Source organism: Balaenoptera ricei, chromosome 12 (genome assembly GCF_028023285.1).
Source record: "Balaenoptera ricei isolate mBalRic1 chromosome 12, mBalRic1.hap2, whole genome shotgun sequence".
NCBI lineage: Eukaryota > Metazoa > Chordata > Mammalia > Artiodactyla > Balaenopteridae > Balaenoptera > Balaenoptera ricei.
The window spans coordinates 39071443-39090591 of record NC_082650.1 but is presented as its reverse complement, the minus strand read 5'-3'; the positions used below and the strand labels follow the sequence as shown (position 1 = coordinate 39090591).

The following is a 19149-nucleotide window of genomic DNA, read 5'->3' as shown; positions in this document are numbered from 1 at the left end:
ATCACGTTTGTAACAGCAGCTATTTTTGTCCAAGGCTATTTCTACATTCTGCTTATTTGGCTCTCACAAGTAAAATTACTCATCCAGGACTGGGTAGGTGTAATGCACAAATGCAAGTGGAGTTCAGACACTAATAAGGACATGCTGTAATAATTTCGACCAGAGGCAACTTGTCATAATGGGTAGGGTAATTGTGGCAGTTATTTTCCTGGTCTAGGAATACCAGCCAGCTGGCAAGGAAGGGTGGATGCGCACACTACTGTCTTCCAGCAACTCAGTAGGAAAGGGACTAAAAAAATCAGTTTGTGCTCACATCATCAAATATGTCTTCAGCTATTGTTCCACATATTGTGTGTGTTGTTTGTCTGTGGGTAGCCAAACCAAGCAGCTGACAGACAAGTTATTTAATCAAGAAGTTGCTAAAACCAATCATAAAGTTTAAAAAAATGTTTAGCTTTAGAAAGAGAAATGAAGGATTATCTACCCAAGTTTTCAAATTTCTCTTTTTCCAGCTTCAAGGTAAGCGATGATGATGACATTCCTCCATCACCAACACTGGCACTCTAAAATCAGTGATGGTCAAAGAGAAACTTCTTCATGCACGCCCAACTTCCACGGAGGTGCCTACTGGAATCTCGTGTCATTTGACAGAGTGTCCTCTCCCAAGATACTCCTTTCCCCAGGCTGGCCCCCAATCTCAACCAAGAGCCACGGATGCTATTCCAACTCCTTGGTTTAAAAAGAAAAAGCAGAAGCCTGGAATGATGAGGGACTTGTTCAAGGTCATGCAGCCAGTGGCAGGAGTAGACCTCACATTTAGTCTTCCAACTCCCAGGAGAGTATTCTGTTTCATTGCTCATGGCTACTTCCTTCATGCGCCTTAATGAGTGCTTTCTTTATTTGGTGTTATGGACTGACGCTTATGCCTCCCCCCACCAAATTCATATGTTGAGGCTCTAACCCCCAAAATGTTGATATTTGGATATGGGGCTTTTGGGAGGTAATCGGGGTTAGATGAGGTCATGAGGTTAGGGCCCTGATCTGAAGGGGTTAGTGCCCTTATGAGAAGAGACACCAGAGAGCATTCTCTCTCCATGTATATGCAGCAAGGAAAGGCCATGTTGAGCACACAGTGAGATGGTGGCTGCCTGCAAGCCAGGAGGAGACTCAGAATGAAATCTACATTGCTGGCACCTTGATCTTACCTCATCACCTCCAGAACTGTGAGAAATAAATTTATATTGTTAAAGCCATCCAGTCTATGGTATTTTGTTATGGTAGCCCAAGCAGACTAATAGATCTGGCAGCAAAGAATCACCCTAGAATCACATATGGGCCCCATACCAAGCCAGCTGAATCATAATTTCTCAGGGGGTGATAGAGTCTGGTGTTCAACATATCTAAATCTCTGGGAAAGTATGATTTAAAAACCTGCCTAGATGGGGATGCAATTGTCTATACTGAATATTTTTGAGAATGAAAGGGAGTGTGATTAATAACTATACCATTACAACAGATGCAAACTGATAATGTATGTCACCTTGATCTTGGGTGATCCTGAAGCACCCCCTTGCTCCCAGTTGCTGACGATCACTGAAGCTTTGACCCTGGTTTTGAAATCAGAACAGAGTTCAAGTTCTAATCCTTTCTTGTATAAGCAGTAGGATCTTTTATTCTTGAAAAAAAAAATGAATATGTGATTCTCTTTGCTCATCTGTGAAATGTGGGTGGTAATTTTCGTCCGTTTGTCTTTAGTACCTGAGTGGTTAAAACATTATAATAGAAATGAATGTTGATGTGAATGGGCCAATCTCATGTAAAGGGGAATCCTGAAGTTTTAAGGCAATAATGCAAGCAATAATAATGTGTGGATATAAATGTTAGTTTCTCTTCTCTTATGGCTTTAATATATAAAATTACAACTATCTCAAGCAACCTAATTTCTATTGTGCTGCTTTTGGACAGAAATCATTGTTAAAGTCAGTTTTTATAGTTGTAAGAAAACAAATGGTTTCCACAAAGTTTAGAAGTGACTCTCCTTCTGTCATGTAATGATGGCAAAGGGTGGCAGCTCAGATACGAGTATCCTTTCAAGTCTTCTTTCTGGTTCTACTGTTTTTCTAGAGGAGATGCCATGACTTTTCTAACAGCAAAACTGTCTATTATTCTCTCAAAACAATTAACACAAAAACTTTTGAATTCAGTGAAGGTCAGAGGATTAATAGGTTTTATCTGCAATGTGTTTGAGAAGCTAATTAAGACTCCACATACAGCAGAGGAGACTGGGAATACAATATTTAGCTTTTCTCTACATGACCACTGTGAGCAAAAGTGAATAGAGAAAGACAAAGTGATTTGCCTCACTGACAGGAGGCAAATCCTTTTTAAAGGAAATAAAACTAAAAATACTTCTCTTTGACAGAAGATGCTTCCTTTATTTATTGAACAAATGTATTCAGCATCTGCTTTATACTGGCATTATTCTAGGTTCTGCATATTCAGTATTGAACAAAACAGATATGGTCTCTATTCTTTTTTTTTTTTTTTCTTTTCTTTTTTTAGCTTAGAGGCAACCTGATTAACAAAGAAATCACATTAAAAATTAATGAAAAGAACTTTAATTGTGGTCAACAAACGAGAAAAGGGAAATATTCTTTGGTTCCCCAAAACATTATTTAACAAAACTGACTTAAACAGCCAACTTAAATATTGACATGAAAACAAGCGTGTTATTTAAAGTCATCATAACGAGAAGAAATCCATTTCCCTGTAATTATTTTATATTCATTTACTACAATATTCTTCTTCCAGTTAAAAGAGAGGAAATAACAGAGACCTCAAAATTCTCTGGGGAACATTATCTGCTAAAATAATGTTTTAGCAGATACGGTTTTTTTGTCTTGCTCTGAACTTTGGTTGCCATACAGTGTGTCATTTTCCTTTATAGTGTTTTGAATGGCTATCTTCTCTGAATACATCATGTTGGGTCAGGTCCCCCCTTATCTCTCACCAGCATTATTTTAATAGATTTGAACTCTATAGTATTTATTAAGATCGTTTTCCAACTAGTATTTCTCTTGGTCTTTCCCACCTGACAGGTTAATATTTGTATGTTATGTATACACACATTTATACACACACACACATACATCATCATGTCAATCCCTTGTTTTTACACTTTCAGTGGCTCTCCATTATCTGCCAAATGAAGTGTAAGTTAGGTATGCCCTCAAAGCTAATAATCAGCTTCCTTTTTCATCAGTACCTGGCTTCCCAATTTTACTTCCCTTTCTTCCCCAGTCTGCTCTCTCTCCATGCTTTATATGGACTTTTCTCCATCTTCTTTCGACCTAACCTATATTGCCCCTTTCAGGGGAACTCAGCCACCAGAGGGAAACATAACCCAGTTCTGCCCACACACCTAGCATGTGACCCAACTTTTGCCAATCAGTATATTCCCTGGGAATTTTGAGTTACATGATTTTCCTTGGGATTCAGTGTTTAAAGGCAATATAAGCCTTAAGCTTACAAAAAATAATCTTGCAACAAGGTGTAGAGCGATTACATGAGACTATAGGTAAGCAATAAGTTGCTGAGAGATGGGAAAAAAGAGATCAAGAGAGAAAGCCATGATAATATCCTTTATTCCTCCCCTTGGACTCCCAAGGAAAGTAATCCAATAAATTATAAACTAGTTTGAATTGAACTCATCATGATGAATCAGAATTAAAATATTCCTCACAAAATAGTGGGTACTCCAAATATTTTTTAAATAATTCAAGTCCCCATGATCTTCACATGAAGATTGTAATGGCAAATCATTATTGCTCACAGTTTACACAGCAGTAATTTAAGATAAAATAGTTGAATAAAATTGTGCAAGGTTATGTAACAAAACTTAGACCTAACAAAAAAAGCATTTGATGTTTTCAGTACTTACTTCCTAAGGCTAAATTCTAGATTACAAACCCCTCTAATTTCCTCTGTTTACCTCAGTAATGCCAATCATCATAGGTTTTAACACCTCCTGGATCTATAATAGATAGTGCAAATTATAACAGAGAAGATATGTGTTTTCAAGGGGCTGCCAGGAAAAAAAAAATAGCAAAAAGACGTAACAGGAATAAAGTACAGATTATTATGTAACAGAAAGGATAGTGAGCTCTTTCTAACTGCAGTTACTAGAGAAGCTAATAAATGTAAAAGCATTATGGGATGTTGTATTATCTCTAATTTGTCTTGGGCTGACTCACTGTGTTTATTAATAGTTTGGAGAGAGAAACATGTTGTTAATTTTATACTCCAGCTATAAAATGACATCTTTTCAAATTGAAAATCAAAAAGAAAGGCAGGTTTAAACTCAGAATAAAATTAAAAGAATCATTTGGGTTTGTTTTCTATTTTATTTATAAAATAAAACAAGTGAGAGTCACCCCTACTTCTAAAAAGAAACAATTTTAATTACATTAACATGATGTTTTCTGGCAAGCAAGTGCTGAATAGACAAATATAGTTTCCTTTCTAAGTCTGGTTAAGTATATACGTATTGTTTTCCACTCTCTAAAGCAGACTACCATAAACAAGCACCTAAGAAATATCAGAGAAAAATTATTTTCCTCTTATAAGAATTCATGCAGCAACCTGAGATCCATCAAACACAAAATCCTTGATACAATTTATCTACCTGCTTGATTTGATAGCTTTTATAATGCTATACCTATTCTAAATCTGTATGGAAATTTCATTTGGTAATGAACATATAGGTTGGAAATAACAGAATCCCAGCATAAACTAACTCGGACAAACAGAGGAATTAACTAAATGATATAACCTAATGGCAGGAGGTCAGGGGATGGTAGTTTCCAGGGACATGTGGATCATAGGGTTGAAATACCATTAAAATTCTACCTTCATCCTTTGCTTCTATGTGTCAGCATTATTTTCAAGATTGGCTGTCACAACAAGGGTGTAAACATAACCAATGACATTTCCTGGACTCACATTACCTAATCTGACCACCTTAAAAGAAGAGACCATCTTTCTTTTGTCCTTTGTAAAATGTCCATGGACAAGACTCTGGTTCAGCTTGGATCATGCATCCACACTCACGGGTAGAGTGGCAGGTACATCAGTGATGATGATTTGAACCCTCATTTGAGCTATGTGATCAAAATTAAAGAGGAGAATCATTCACCAAATGAGCAGGGTGAGAAGAAAAGGTTTACAATCGTGGCTTTTTTCATCTGCATTATATTTTTACAGGCTCTCTACAAGTAAGGAAGAATAACTCATACATTAATTGGCTTTCTGTCTGTGATTGTATTAAAACCACTTGCTAGCTAAAAGACATCACATGTTGATTGTAGCTGTCTTTTTGATAAAAACTTGAGTGAAGCTAAAATTCAATTGAAACCACAAATTAAAATTTGCACGTATTTGTAAAACCCAAATGCTGAAACTATTGGAAATGAAAGAAATTTATTCAAGAAACAAATGATTAGAAATGGCAAGAACATGTGGTTAGAACCTCAAGTTAATGACCTTGCTGCACAAAAGGGCTGCCCTGGAATTATCAGCAGCCATCAGTTCATGAAGCCTTTTACAGCATTGTGGAGACTTTAGATTTTACTCTGAGTGAGATGGAAGCCTCAATAAAGGTTGAAGCAGAGGGAGGTATGATCTCCATTGGCCTGCGTGCCTCAACAGCTATAATGAGTTCAGCCCCTTTTTACCATGTAGTATGAACAAGAAATAACTTTGTCAAAGTTGCTGAAATTTTTAGGTTTTCTGTTGTTGTTATTGTTGTTGTTGTTACAGTATGACCTTGCCTACAGAAATAAGAGATGATGGTAACTGAATGAGCGTAGTTCTTAAAGATAGTGAGAAAGGGCCCTCTATGTCAAAGGTGAAGGTGACAGGATTTAATAATAGGTTGAGGAAGAGAAATAAAGGAGTCACTAGTGATTAGAGACATTTGTGCCTAAGCAGAAAAAAGAATGATATGATAATTTATTGATAAGAGGAAGAGAGCTGAGTGTAGGGAACACATTCTAGGGTATGTGTATATGAAAATTTGAGTTTGTTTTTTATAAACCATATTAATTTGGGGATGTCTAATAGATATTTAAATGGAGATGTGGAATAGGAAAGTGGATAGATGAGTGTAGAGTTTAGGGAGATATCAGAACTGGAGACATACATTGGAGACTCATTATCTTAAAGATGGTATCAAAACCATGGGACTGTACGAGGTTACATAGGAAGTGAATACAGAGAAAGAGACATAGGATTGAGCCCTGGGTTGCTTCCATTTTTAGATGCCAGAAAGAAAGGGAGGAAACAAGCAAAAAAGACCAAGAAAGAGTGACCAGAATGTTAAAAGGAGAAAGTATTGTCCAAGAGGCTGAGTAAAGAAAGAGGGATCAACTGTCAAATGCTCTTGAGTACTGAGAATTCACATTTGGATGTGGTATTGTGGAGGTCAGTAGCGCCCTTGACAAGAATTGTGTGGGTTCAAAAGCCTAAATACAGTGAGTACATGAAAGACTGGAAGAAGAGTGTAGAAAACCCATAAAGAGTTTAGCTCCAAAGGGGATTTGAGAAATGGGACAATAATCTGAGACGAACTGCCATCAACAACAGGACGTGTGTTTTAATGTATAAGAGATGTTATAGCACGTTGTAGGCTACTGGGAATGACCAGTAGAAGAAGTCAAAATGAACTTGCAGAGGAAAGAATTGCTGGAGAAACATTCCTGAGTTAGCAGATGGAAATAGCATATTGTGCACAAGTGAAAAAATTGTTCCTGTAAGTATGAACATTTTAATGTATTGTATTGTATTGTATTGTATTGTATTGTATTGTATTGTATTGTATTGTATTGTATTCAGCCAAGAAGGCAGAGGCCATAAGGAGATGAATGAAGAATGTCAGTGGATTCCATAGTCAGAGCTCATGAGATCTGTCTTCTAATTTTTATTTTCTAAGGGAACAAGGAAGCAAGGTATTCAGCTGATAGAGAAGAAGGGTGAAAAGGTGAAGAACAATTGTAAAAAGGGGAACAGGGAAATAGTAGCCTCAGAATGGAGACAGTGAACTCTTAGGTTTCTATTCCTAAAAAGTTATAGAATCACTTGGCAGCACCAGTTCAAAAGACTCTATTTACTTGAAAAATGTCCACCAAGGCACTGCATATGAGGAATAGTGGAGCAATAATAACAATATAAATTCCTAGTAATATAAATATAAATGTAAATTTAATGAATATACTTATTTTTAGGGAGAAGAGGGCCCATTTCATCTATTCTTTGATAAACTTATTTCACATGTTCAATGCCATGTTTGGTTTTTTTGGGTTTTTTTAATTTGTTCTTTGATTTGTATAACTTGAGTATCTACCCACCTCTACATCACCACAGTATCTTTCAGGACAATTATTTTTATCTGCCTCTGCTTCTGATGTATTTTAGCATTAGCTTTTTCATTCGTTCATCTTTTTGACTTTATGTTCTAAGATTAATACAGCTAACAGAACTATAATTGACTAAGATAATTGCTCCACTTTTTTCCTGAAACTGAAATCATCTCTGGGAAAAAAAAAAGCTTCTTTTGATTACAGAAGTATTATATATGCTCCTCCATGCCTCCTTCATAAGTAAAAGACAAACTTCCTAAAACATAATCACAATTCTTATTTTCCAGCCTGAAAACTTTTGCTGTCTGAAAGCTTTTTTCCCTGACTTTTGCATCATAAGTAATTGTTGTACTGTCTCTTCTACTTTAAGCTCATTGTCATTGGAGTTTTACTTCTGAGATGTTTCAAGATATTTCTTTACCCTGAGGGCAATTAATCATTTTTCAATATATGTTATATATTTTATTTCCTTTTCTCATAGTGTCCTGGGTTTATTCAGACATTAATAAAACATGCTCTGATTAGATTCAGAATAATGTTTTATGCTACAGTAGATACACAGTAGAAAGATTGTGAATTTAGGTTATATACAATTAAAGACAGTGAACATTTACTCTGGAATCAACTCTTGACGAGTCTTTTTTTTTTTTTTTTTAATAATCAGCTAGGAGTTTGACAAATGGCCAAATTAAAATCACAATAATAAAAAGACTTCATTTCAAAAGTTAATCCAGACATCAGTTTCATTTAGCCTGATATTTAATTTTGGAAAAATACAGTCTTATAAGTCTCCTTTAATATAATTATTCTTCTTATAGGATTAAATCTCAGAGAGATACCCACTCTTCTGCTTGAACACTTGGAATGGTAGACTTCACTGACTGAAAAGATTCCCTATATAATCTTGACCATTCCACAGTGTCTTTTAATTTCAACTATTGAGTCCCAACCCTCAGGGATAATAAAGAGTAAGTACACCTAAATAAGAGGGCACATCAAAGTTATAAACATGTTGATACCCACCCTGGTTTCTCATTTCCATATTAAATATCTACATTTCCAAAGTACTCCCTTCTGAATATAATCTGGTTTATTTAAAAAAATCTTTGCTTAAATTAAAGACTCTTATCCAAGTGAGATTCTAAAACTACAAGGTATAGTGGAAAGATTTCACTCTTTACTCTAGACCATAATATTTTGATTAATGAAATCTTCAATTTCATTTGCTTTTGGGGGGCCTATATTATATTACATTATCCTATGTTGAGTTGCTTTTCTAAAATACTTAAGTATTTTCACCATGAGTGGTAGCTAAAAGAGTTGTCCCTTATACTATTCTGTAAATAAATTTTTAAAAAATGACTTCTTGAAAAGAACTCTTACGTTGTTGGATTTTTTTCCCATGTAGTAACAATTCCATTTTATTGTGGTTTCATTATACTAATTTAACTTTGAGGGAATCAACTTCACCCTTCCAATTTCAGTCCAAATATCTTGGACAAAGTTTATTTAATTGTTCTGCTAAAAAGATAGGACTTATGGCCTAAGCTAAGACAATCAGATTATTCCCTTACTCTCACCACAAACGTTAGCTCAGGAACCAGTCCACAAGGACCAATATGACTCAATTCAGGTTTTCTGTTTGAGCTCTCAGGAAGCCAATCTACTCTTTTTCTCATAGGACATGAATAAGAGAGGATGTAGGGCAGGCAGTATCTGATATGGCCAATTTGCAATCACATGGGCCAATATCAAGGAAACAGAGTCTAAAAGTGAGGAGAGATAAATCTCATCCTAATGATATCATTGGACCCCTGGGTCAAGATGAACTCGAAGACACTTTACTCTAGAACTGTATTTGGATAAACCAATAAATTCTTTATTTTAGATGGTCTGCCACTTGTGAAAGCAAGTATCTTCAGTGATAAAGCACTGTTAAAATTTTATGAGTTCCAGTTTCCAGCCTGTTTAAAACTATGTTAAATGCATCTAGGTCAAATACCTTATTACATAAGTCTGTAGCATCCCTGTTCTAAATCTCTAACGGATACCAATCTACCGAAAGAGACACAACTTCTATAACTCATTCCGTGATCTTAGTGTGAGCCCTTGTACGTGCTCTATTGTGATAGTGGACATGGTATATTATAAATGTCTATTTGCCTCTTTTCTAAGGTCTTTGAGAGCAAGTGCCATGTCTTTTATACTGACCTATCTCCAATATTTAGCAGATTTACTTGCAAATGTTATGCACTTATTAAATATTTGTTGAGTGAAAGAAGGAAGGAAAGCATAATTTCTACAAGAAAAAAGAGAATCAGACTTATAGTATATCTTCTTTATTTCCTCCTTTCTTATCCCTGTCTGCAATATGATCTCAAAGGAATTAGGAAAAAAAGAAAAGAAAAGAAAAGAAAAGAAAAAGACACTAAGGCAATCTACAATCGGCGTTTCCTAGAGTTGGAAAAAAAAGTTTCCAGGTTGCTAAAGACAGCGAGCTTTATTTGGTGAACTTCTTACTGCCTTTGCTCCAGCACTAACTGGTAAGCATGGCCAAGATACTTAACTGCTCCAGTCCTGAGTTTCCCTTTCTATAAAATGGGCATTATAATACCTACCTCAAGAGTTGTTGTAAGTATTAAATGAGAATACAGTGAATAAATTTAACTGTTATTACTATTACTTTAAAATATCTTGATAAAAAGAATTCATATTGGCACAATTTGCTAAATCATTTTTAAAATATTCTTTTGGAATCCCAGGAGAGGCTGGAATTGAAGGAGATATTATTTGGAAATTTTTTAAGCTTTACTTTTACTGAAAGAAAAATCTTGTAGGCTTTTAGGATACATACTACCAAAAAATTACTGGATATTTTGCTTCTATATGCTTAAATGTATATCTCAGGCCACAAGGGAAACTCAGGCTATGTAATTCCCCAATAAATTGGTCAAAATCCTCCCATATATTAAAATTAAAAAAAAAGAAAAACTTGTTTCTAATATCTCACTTCCTGTACCACTCTGTGTAATCGTCTCATTAAAATTTAATTTATGGTGTTTGCAAGGGACCACTTTGTTTTAATGTTAAATTATTTTGTTTCTTATTTTTTTCAGAAAATACTTCATTCTGAATATAAACTGCAATTAAAATAATTTATCTAATATGGGTACAGGAAATACTTAAATATCATTATGAATGCATACAGGGAAGAAATAGTCATAGTCTATTTACTCATTCTTCCTCGTATGTATTTCAATCCTCCTTGTTGAAACTACTTCACAAATCATAATACAACTACCTCATACTCAAGTATGAGGGCTGATTTTGTTTCTGTCTTCAGTGAGAGGGGGTCTGGATTCTCCATAATAAGCATTAAAAAGCCTATTAAAATAGTCACTTTGTATACTGGTTTACTTTTTCCAGGCCTGAATAATTTTTAATATGAACATTTTCCCTTTCTGAATTTTAAAATTCTTTTTTAAACCAAAATGTCTTTATGTCCTTTCTGCACTGAGCCCAAACACACTTTTGCATTGTTCAAACCCAAAGCTAGAACATGGGGGATTATCTCAGAGATCCCACAGCACATTATGACATTAAATCCCTCTTACTATCTCTGAAGCATTTTAGCTTCTATCTGGCTAATCCAGATGTGATATAAGAGGTAATCAAGGATCACAGTAAGTAACAAGTCAGCCGACTTTCCTGTATTGTTTCATTACAAAATCTCTTACCCTCAAAAGAATAAGCAACTATTGTCTTACATGATTTCTATGATTACAAAACACTTGAAAATGGATTCTCTTGCCTTCAAAGAAATTCAAGCATTGTAAATGTTTTTAATATAGTCAAGCTGCCATCATCTGAACTCAGACTTGCAATCTAGTCTGTCTGGGAACTAAAAGCTAACTTGAAAGTAATCTACCGTTGCCCTGTAATTTTGGAGCACCCCGAAATCAAGGCTTGGAATTACTAATTAGATCAGGTCCTATTTGTGCCAAATTCCCGATTATTTACCTGTTGAACAATTTTTAAAATAATTTCATCTAGAATATGCATTAATATAATTGCCCAATATCACTAAAAAGTGTGTGAAGTAGCTATATATTATAATTGATATTAACTGGGAGATTACCACAGAATATGTAGAATCCCCCCAAAAATTATTCTAGATTTCAAAGTGTCTAACAAATAATGACAAGCTGATGCATTTGTCAAATCTTGCCCAAATGCTTATGTACAAAATACAAAATTCAAATACAAGATAACTTTCTACAATCAAGTGCTTTTCAAATAGAAAAAGATGGAATGAGCTTAAAAAGCTATAATCTTCTCAAAATACAAGTTTGGAAAACAGAAGTTTGCTCTTTTAAACTGAAACTCAACAGTGAACACATATGAAAGATACTATATATTATCTTGCCAATTATATCTGTACATATAAATATTTCAAAAAGTTACTTTTAAATACAAATCAATGTATTTTCATGGTCTGTAATCTGCCATGTAAATTATTTTGAGCTCTAGTAGCTAGAACAACTTATTACAAAAGTTTCGTAAAGTAAAAAGATGATAGTCTATGTCTGGTAGGCATAGAATTTAATGATATGTTCAAAGCTATAAGCCTCTATAAAGGATTTTTTGCAATTTCTCAATGACTAAAGAAGATCCTATATAGAGGAATCAAGTAGCTAAAGGTTTCAGTTTGTTCAGAATTTAATAGTATCTGCCCCATACAGTAACTGAAAATATTCTATGGTAATAGATATGATTGTATCATTTAAACAGCACAAGCTTTATGAGCTTTATACTGGATTAATCTGATCTGGTAAACTTATCGCCACAAAGATATTTTAATGTAAAGTTCTAATGGGGTATTTTAACTGAATGAATGATTCTTTAAACACATTGCTACAATACATTCACAAACTTACCTTTTGCCATTCAGTGAACATCAAGAACACTTAGATATATCTTTTTCTAAAACTGAGCCTTTCAATTCAGAATGTATTTAGTATTGGAGATTTAGTTTTATCACAACAGCCTCTTAATCTTACATTGTATATCTTTCTAAGGTGATCTAGACGAATTCCTCTTCATAACTGGAAAACACCAACTTTTTACTGTTGGAGTGTCTGTGGTGTTATCTCAGAAAAATGCAGATTATTTCCCCCCCCCATGAGCTCATCAAACAATGAATTCTAAATTCTCTCTTATATTTCCACTTATACTTCATCCCTTTAGGCATCAATCTCTCACATTCTGTTTATCAGGCACTAAATTCACCTCCCAAAGCAAAACTAAACAAAAAACAAAAAAAGACTCTTTACTCCTTATGCAGCCACACACACACCAAAAAAGAAAGAAATTCACTACTTTCTTCTCATTTTTGGATCTCCATTCCAATCTAGCTTTATCTCTTCTCTGTGCTTGTCTTTTCTGCCCTCACATTACAACTTCTAAGTAATATTCACCAAGTTGATAACTTCTTGCTTCTTGAAACATCCATTTCTGAAATGTCTCTATTACCAAACTCCTTTGCTTTTCCTTTAACCTCTCTAGCAATTCCTTTCAGCCCCTCTTACTTTATTTTCCATTACCTAATGTCTAGATGTTGGAATTCCCCAGGTCTTGATTCTGTATTCTATTCTCTTTTTCTTCTGACACAATCTCTCTGGGTGATCTCATCTACTCCCAGCACAATAACTGTCATCTATATGGATAACTCTTCCTATGGTTTCACTTCAGAAGCTCCTCTGAGTTCCAGACCCATATCTCTAACTGACTGTTCAGAGCATGTGGCTGTGGAGCCACACTACCTGGGTTGATGTCCTGGCCCTGACATTTACTACCTCTCAATTGTATAATGAGGGTTATAATAGCTTATTTCCTGATTTATCATAAAGATTGAATGAGTTAGTATGGGTAAAGCACCTAAAATAGTTCCTGATACAAAGTTTGGATGATGCATCACATACACCTGAAACAACACACTCAAAAGGAAGCTCTGAATTTATTCCATCACAGCTGTTCCCGTACAGGCTTCCCCATTTCAATAAACGACACCATCTTTTCATTGGTGTAACCTCTTCTCTTTTCTCCCTCTAACCTATTATCTAAATGAGAATATACTTGTATACACAAATCAAAATATTTTCTCCACTGCTGATACCCTTCAAGAGTTTCCCATTACAATTTTAATAAATTCAAACACCTGCACACGTCCCTGCATATCCTGACCCCTTGTATGTCTTCTCATACAAATCACACATAGACACATACCACACACACATGCACATACCATATTCACACATCACACAAAGATGTCCTCACCAATGGCTGGATCCTTCCAATACATCGGATTCCAATTTAAATGTCTCTGAGAGAGCCTGCTGTAACAAGCTTTCTATCTAAATAGCTCGCTGTCCCCACCTATTGTTTCCATTGTCATTGCCCCAAATTTGTTTCCCCCGTGTCCCTGACCCCGAGTTGTCGACATTATGTCTTCTTAGTCACTGTGTGCCTCCCGTATCAAACTGCAGGTCTCGTTAGACTAGGGCTTATGTTGGTTTATCCACCTTTAAGTGTACTCACCCCCTAGCACAATATAATAGGCATTTAGTGACTATTTCCCGTAGGAAAGCATGAAAGAATAAATGAATGAGTGAATTAGTCCTTTTCTAGCAGCTTATTTCAGAAAAGCTAGTCTGGTTTTTCAGGATCCTTCTTATCATTTATACTTTTATTTAGCTAATTCTTGGGGAAAAAAATCATGCTGCTACAGTTTAGGTAAAGAACAACGTAAACTACGTTTGTGTGTCTTTTGAGCACTTTAAATTGCCAAATTGTATCATGTTGCTTGATTGAGCCATCTCTTTCAACTTTTAGGGGAACTCAAAGATAGGTTTAGTCATTGTACAATTCAGGTCTTAAAAACCATTTCGTATATGAATTTTATCTTCTAAAACATTTCAGAAAGTGTCTTTATTATAGATACCTTGGATAGCCTCTTTCTACTTCCATTCTACCCTCCCTCCAGCTGGAAAAATTGGAATGCCAAAAACCTGTCTTCTAGACTCTCAGCATGTTTAATTTCATCATTTAGATGCACCTATAGGAGACTGAAAAGCAGGAATGCTTTAGCAAACAAGGTCGCTTTGATGTGAGTAAGTGGCTGAGGTTGGCCTCAACATTTTCAGTATCTAGTCTGTGGGTGCAAAGAGGCAGGTGTGGAGGCAGATTTGAAGAACAAAGCAGCTTCCTGGCCAATTGATAGTCCTCGGTGCTCAATAATCCAATGTAGTCTCCTGACATCAATTCTCCTAGTCCTTCCAACAATTGTGTGTGCAGCCAGTTCCCTGTACAGAAGTTCCTCTCTGCTTATATCATCTAGAGTGGTTTGTATATCTAGCATGGAAGTCTGATACAAACATAGGAACATGTTTTTTAAAAGTTTTTATTTCCTTTCTTGTTTGTTTTTTTTTTCATAGCATCTCTTCAGGGTAAAACATACCTCATAACATTGTAAAAATATCTTGGTGATTTTTTTTTTTTTTCATTTCTCTCAATGTTTTTAAACGACATATTTGGGCTTTTGTTCACCATGGACAATTTCAAATATACACAAACAAGAAATTATTATAATCAATCTCAATGTACCACTTACCCAATTTCAATTCATGGACTGACAATTTTATATCCTATAAAACCCCACCCACGGGACTTCCCCTGGTGGCGTAGTGGTTAAGAATCTGCCTGCCAATGCAGGGGACACGGGTTCGAGCCCTGGTCTGGGAAGATCCCACATGCCGTGGATCAACTAAGCACGCGCCACAACTACTGAGCCTGCGCTCTAGAGCCCACGAGCCACAACTACTGAGCCCGCGCGCCTAGAGCCGGTGCTCCACAGCAAGAGAAGCCACCGCAATGAGAAGCCCGCACACTGCAACGAAGAGTAGCCCCCGCTCATCGCAACTAGAGAAAGCCCACGCGCAGCAACGAAGACCCAACGCAGCCATAAATAAATAAATTGATTAAAAAAAAAAAAAAAAACCCCACCCGCATTTTCCCTAACAGATCACTAACAAAGTGTGATTTACAAGCTTCATGCAGCAGAGGCTCTTTTATCAAACCATAGAACTTAAGCCTTAGATTCATTTGCACCTATATAATAATAAAATATAAATATAGTAAAATGAAATAATAATATAACATATAAATACATTATATATTCTATAATCATAAATAATATGCAAGTTATTATAAATGTAATAAAATGCCACGATAAAACCCATATATTAAATAAGCATCTAGGCATATTTTACGTCTTGTAAATTTGCTACTATTTGGGACTACAGTAATGATATCAGATGTTCTGCCATATTCCTCTGACTACTTTAGGAAGAAATAACATATGTATCACGGCTCTTCAAGATTTCAGGTAATTCTCAATTTTCTCGTGTAACCTCTAGAAATTTTTACTATTTTCATAATAAGTTTCAAACTGGCTATTTCTAAACAATATTGCTCTCACATGAAAATATAGCTGGAGAATAAAAAGAACCATGAGTTAGAAATCAACACTAATTGAATCTCTCTGTCTCTCTCTCACACACACACATACACACACACACACACACACACAATTTTGAGTATTTGGAAATTAAGAGCTTGCAAACTAATAATTTATGCATACTTTAATCAGGAATTTGAACTGATTTGTAAGAGGCAATGGTTTTTGTGTAATTAAAAGTAAAAATGACATATAAACAGACTGAAAACTGATTCCAAGAAGGACAAGCTTGTTTTTCAACACTTGCTGAGCAGCCCTCCCCTGATGTGTTGTGCAATCACCCAGTTCAGTCTCTGCTTCAATGGCTGAGCACTGGCCTTGCAGGAAGGGATACTGGCATAATCATTCCTCTTGCCAGTGGTGCACAATCTCACTCTGACATGACTGCTGGGCTAATAACACAGGTCTCTCAGTAGCAGAGAAGTATCAGATTTTCTCATCACTCTCTGAACAGAAAAGTGTTGTGCCCTTCCCCTCAAAAACAAAATTCAAATCAAAACAACCACCACACACACCACTGTGTTTTGCCAAAAGCATTTTTCATGATTTTGCATTTTCACACCTATGATAAATACTTTGACAATTACAATTCAAAACTTTCCTCTGCAAATACTTTAGTAAAACTGATGGCCCAGGAAAAACTTGTTTCTCTTTAGCACTCAGTCATACAGCTGTCACAGATACAATGACCCAAGCAGCCAGTTTCTCAGCATCATCACGTGGTCAGAATTGTGTTTTCACTTTCTTACGGTAAGATACATATTTCACCAGGAGAATAAAGAATGTTTTAAATAAACAAAATAAATGAATGTTCAATAATAAAATTAATAATAATTCAAATGCAAAGTAATCAGTAATCAAGTCCCAAACTCAAGAGAACACATGGCTGTCTCTTCCTGGATATTTTATGAGCCATGCAATCATGTAACTCTTAGTATTTTACAATATTTTTACCCCACTTATAGCATGATGTAGGGATTTCCTGTAATTCCTATTTGCTACTTACTAAGAGTAATCAATGTCTAGTTTGTCATCTTATGATCTTCTTTTTCAGCGTCCTTCACCACATTTTTTTTCCAACGTATGCTATTACTTCCTAGGAAGGGAAGTTTTCACTAATGGCATCCAGCCCAGTCTGCTCTCTCCACACCATGTCCTACCTTGAAGTTCTCTTCAACTTCACCTTCATTTAAGCTTATCTATTGACTCATTTTCTATGACAATGTTTTCAGCTTATTATCACACAGGGAAGATCTAGAAATCTCATTCACTTTAAGCATTAATAGCTGAGAGGAATTCGTTTGTTACCCCATGCACACAGGCCCTAAGAGATTTGCATTTTAATAGAGGACAATTCTTTCATAACTCAAAGGAATGGAATATCTCTAATGGTGGAATTTCAAGCATCACTGACACTAATGGAGGAAATATTTGGGGTGAAAATACTTATCACCAAACCATAATACTTGAGACAACTAACTACATATCTTTACACCTAGATTTAAGCTTAACTTGAATAAAAGCAGATATTCATGCTTGAATAAGAGTAAAAGCAGAACTAAATATAAAGTAAAAATCTAAGCTGTTTCTTAATGGAATGCATTATTATCTTTGCATTCTTTGCTTCTTATCTTTGCAAAGTGAAGTTATACCATGTATAACTCAATTTCATTATGTCTTGAAAAAGAGGGCCTTAAAGTTCTCTTCACCTTCACCAAACTTAGACAGGCATCTTCTTGTCCTTCGGCTCCTGACCTCCCTTTTCTTAGAGCATTTACTCTGGAAAACTTGTACTTGTAAATTCTCTCTCTGATCTTTCAAGATATAAATTTTCTTAGAAGCCCCCTGCCAGTTTTACAACCCATGTGTGCCTTTCTCAGAGGCCTGGGAGCCATCCCTTTGAAATGTAATCATCAAGAAAGATAGTACTTTTATCTCCTAGTTTCTGTGGGAGAGTAGCAACTTAACTCCCTTGGGTGCCTTGCTCCAAGTTGTAAAACTACACTCTTGACATGAAAATAAGAGAAAGTTTTCTCTTCTTTTGAGTAAGGCCAATCAGCAAACACAGATGGCCTACAATCCCCCCATCCCTTTCCAGATCTTAAAAACTCTCCTGCTTTTTGTTTCAGTGAAATTGAGTTCAGAATGAGTTCTGGTCTCTCTCCCCTACTGCAATAATAGCCTTGAATAAAGTCTGCCTTGCCTGTTTAACTTTGTCTAGTGCAAGTTATGCTTTGACAGCCTGGACATGGACAGACTTAAGTACCTATATTCAATTTGTTTACATTGCCCCAAGACTCCTTTATTAACAAACATCCTGAACATAATCTGACTAAGGAAGCAAAGAAAGTACAATACCTTTTTTCTTTACATCCATGGCAGTTTCCTTCTCAGTTTTCGTTTTGACATCTTCTTTTTCTAGTAGTAAAATGAGAAAATTATAAACATCTGTTTAATTATCATATATTTCAGGGCACATTTTACTGTCATTAACATCCAATTCATCTTGTATAGAGTGATTCTACATACAGAGTCATAGTCATGTCAAATATGAGTGAACTAGCACCTCTGTAACAGAACAGTGGTTTTGGTGTGCTATCCCTTGGGAAGGAGCAAATTTTTGCTAAGGTCAAAAAAAAAAAATTTTTTTTCATGACAGTATGAACATTAGATGGCATTGTTAATTATGATATAATTCAATAGTTTTTCTAAAGGATATTAAAAGGAATATATTGAATGTTCCCTGGGCTATCAGGCCACTGCAAGCATGTCAGAAGCTGAGAAATCTCTTGGGCTCATTTGGGACTTCAGATGCGCTATTTGAAAAATAACCATTCAAAAAAGAACAAAACATAGCAAACCAATTAACTACTTTCTTTCCCATACATTCAATAATTTGCTCTTTTGATAGACAATTTTATTAAACTAAATTAATTGGATAGTAATCTTCATATTCATATATGTAATCAAGTAAAGTAGTGAAGTAGAATTGAGCACCACTCCTAAGAAAGAAAAAAAATAATCAGTAACAAATTTTAAAAGTGTTTAGGCTTGAATTTTCTTTTAAAAATTTATCAATCTCTACCTTTTTTGGAATATTTATATTTGTTTGTTAGTAACAATGACAATAAAATTGTTAAGGGGATTTCTTTCCTAGAA

At 35.3% G+C, this 19149-nt stretch overlaps 1 protein-coding gene across 11 annotated transcripts in view; it reads right to left on the bottom strand.

Moving 5' to 3' along the window:
• TRDN (triadin) overlaps positions 1 to 19149 on the bottom strand; it is a 377672-nt gene that overhangs the window by 167287 nt on the left and 191236 nt on the right. For all 11 annotated transcript variants that reach the window (XM_059941303.1, XM_059941308.1, XM_059941304.1 and 8 more), the window contains exon 12: positions 18349 to 18408. In XM_059941303.1, the coding sequence (XP_059797286.1) occupies positions 18349 to 18408 (60 nt within the window). The remainder of the gene's footprint in view (positions 1 to 18348; positions 18409 to 19149) is intronic.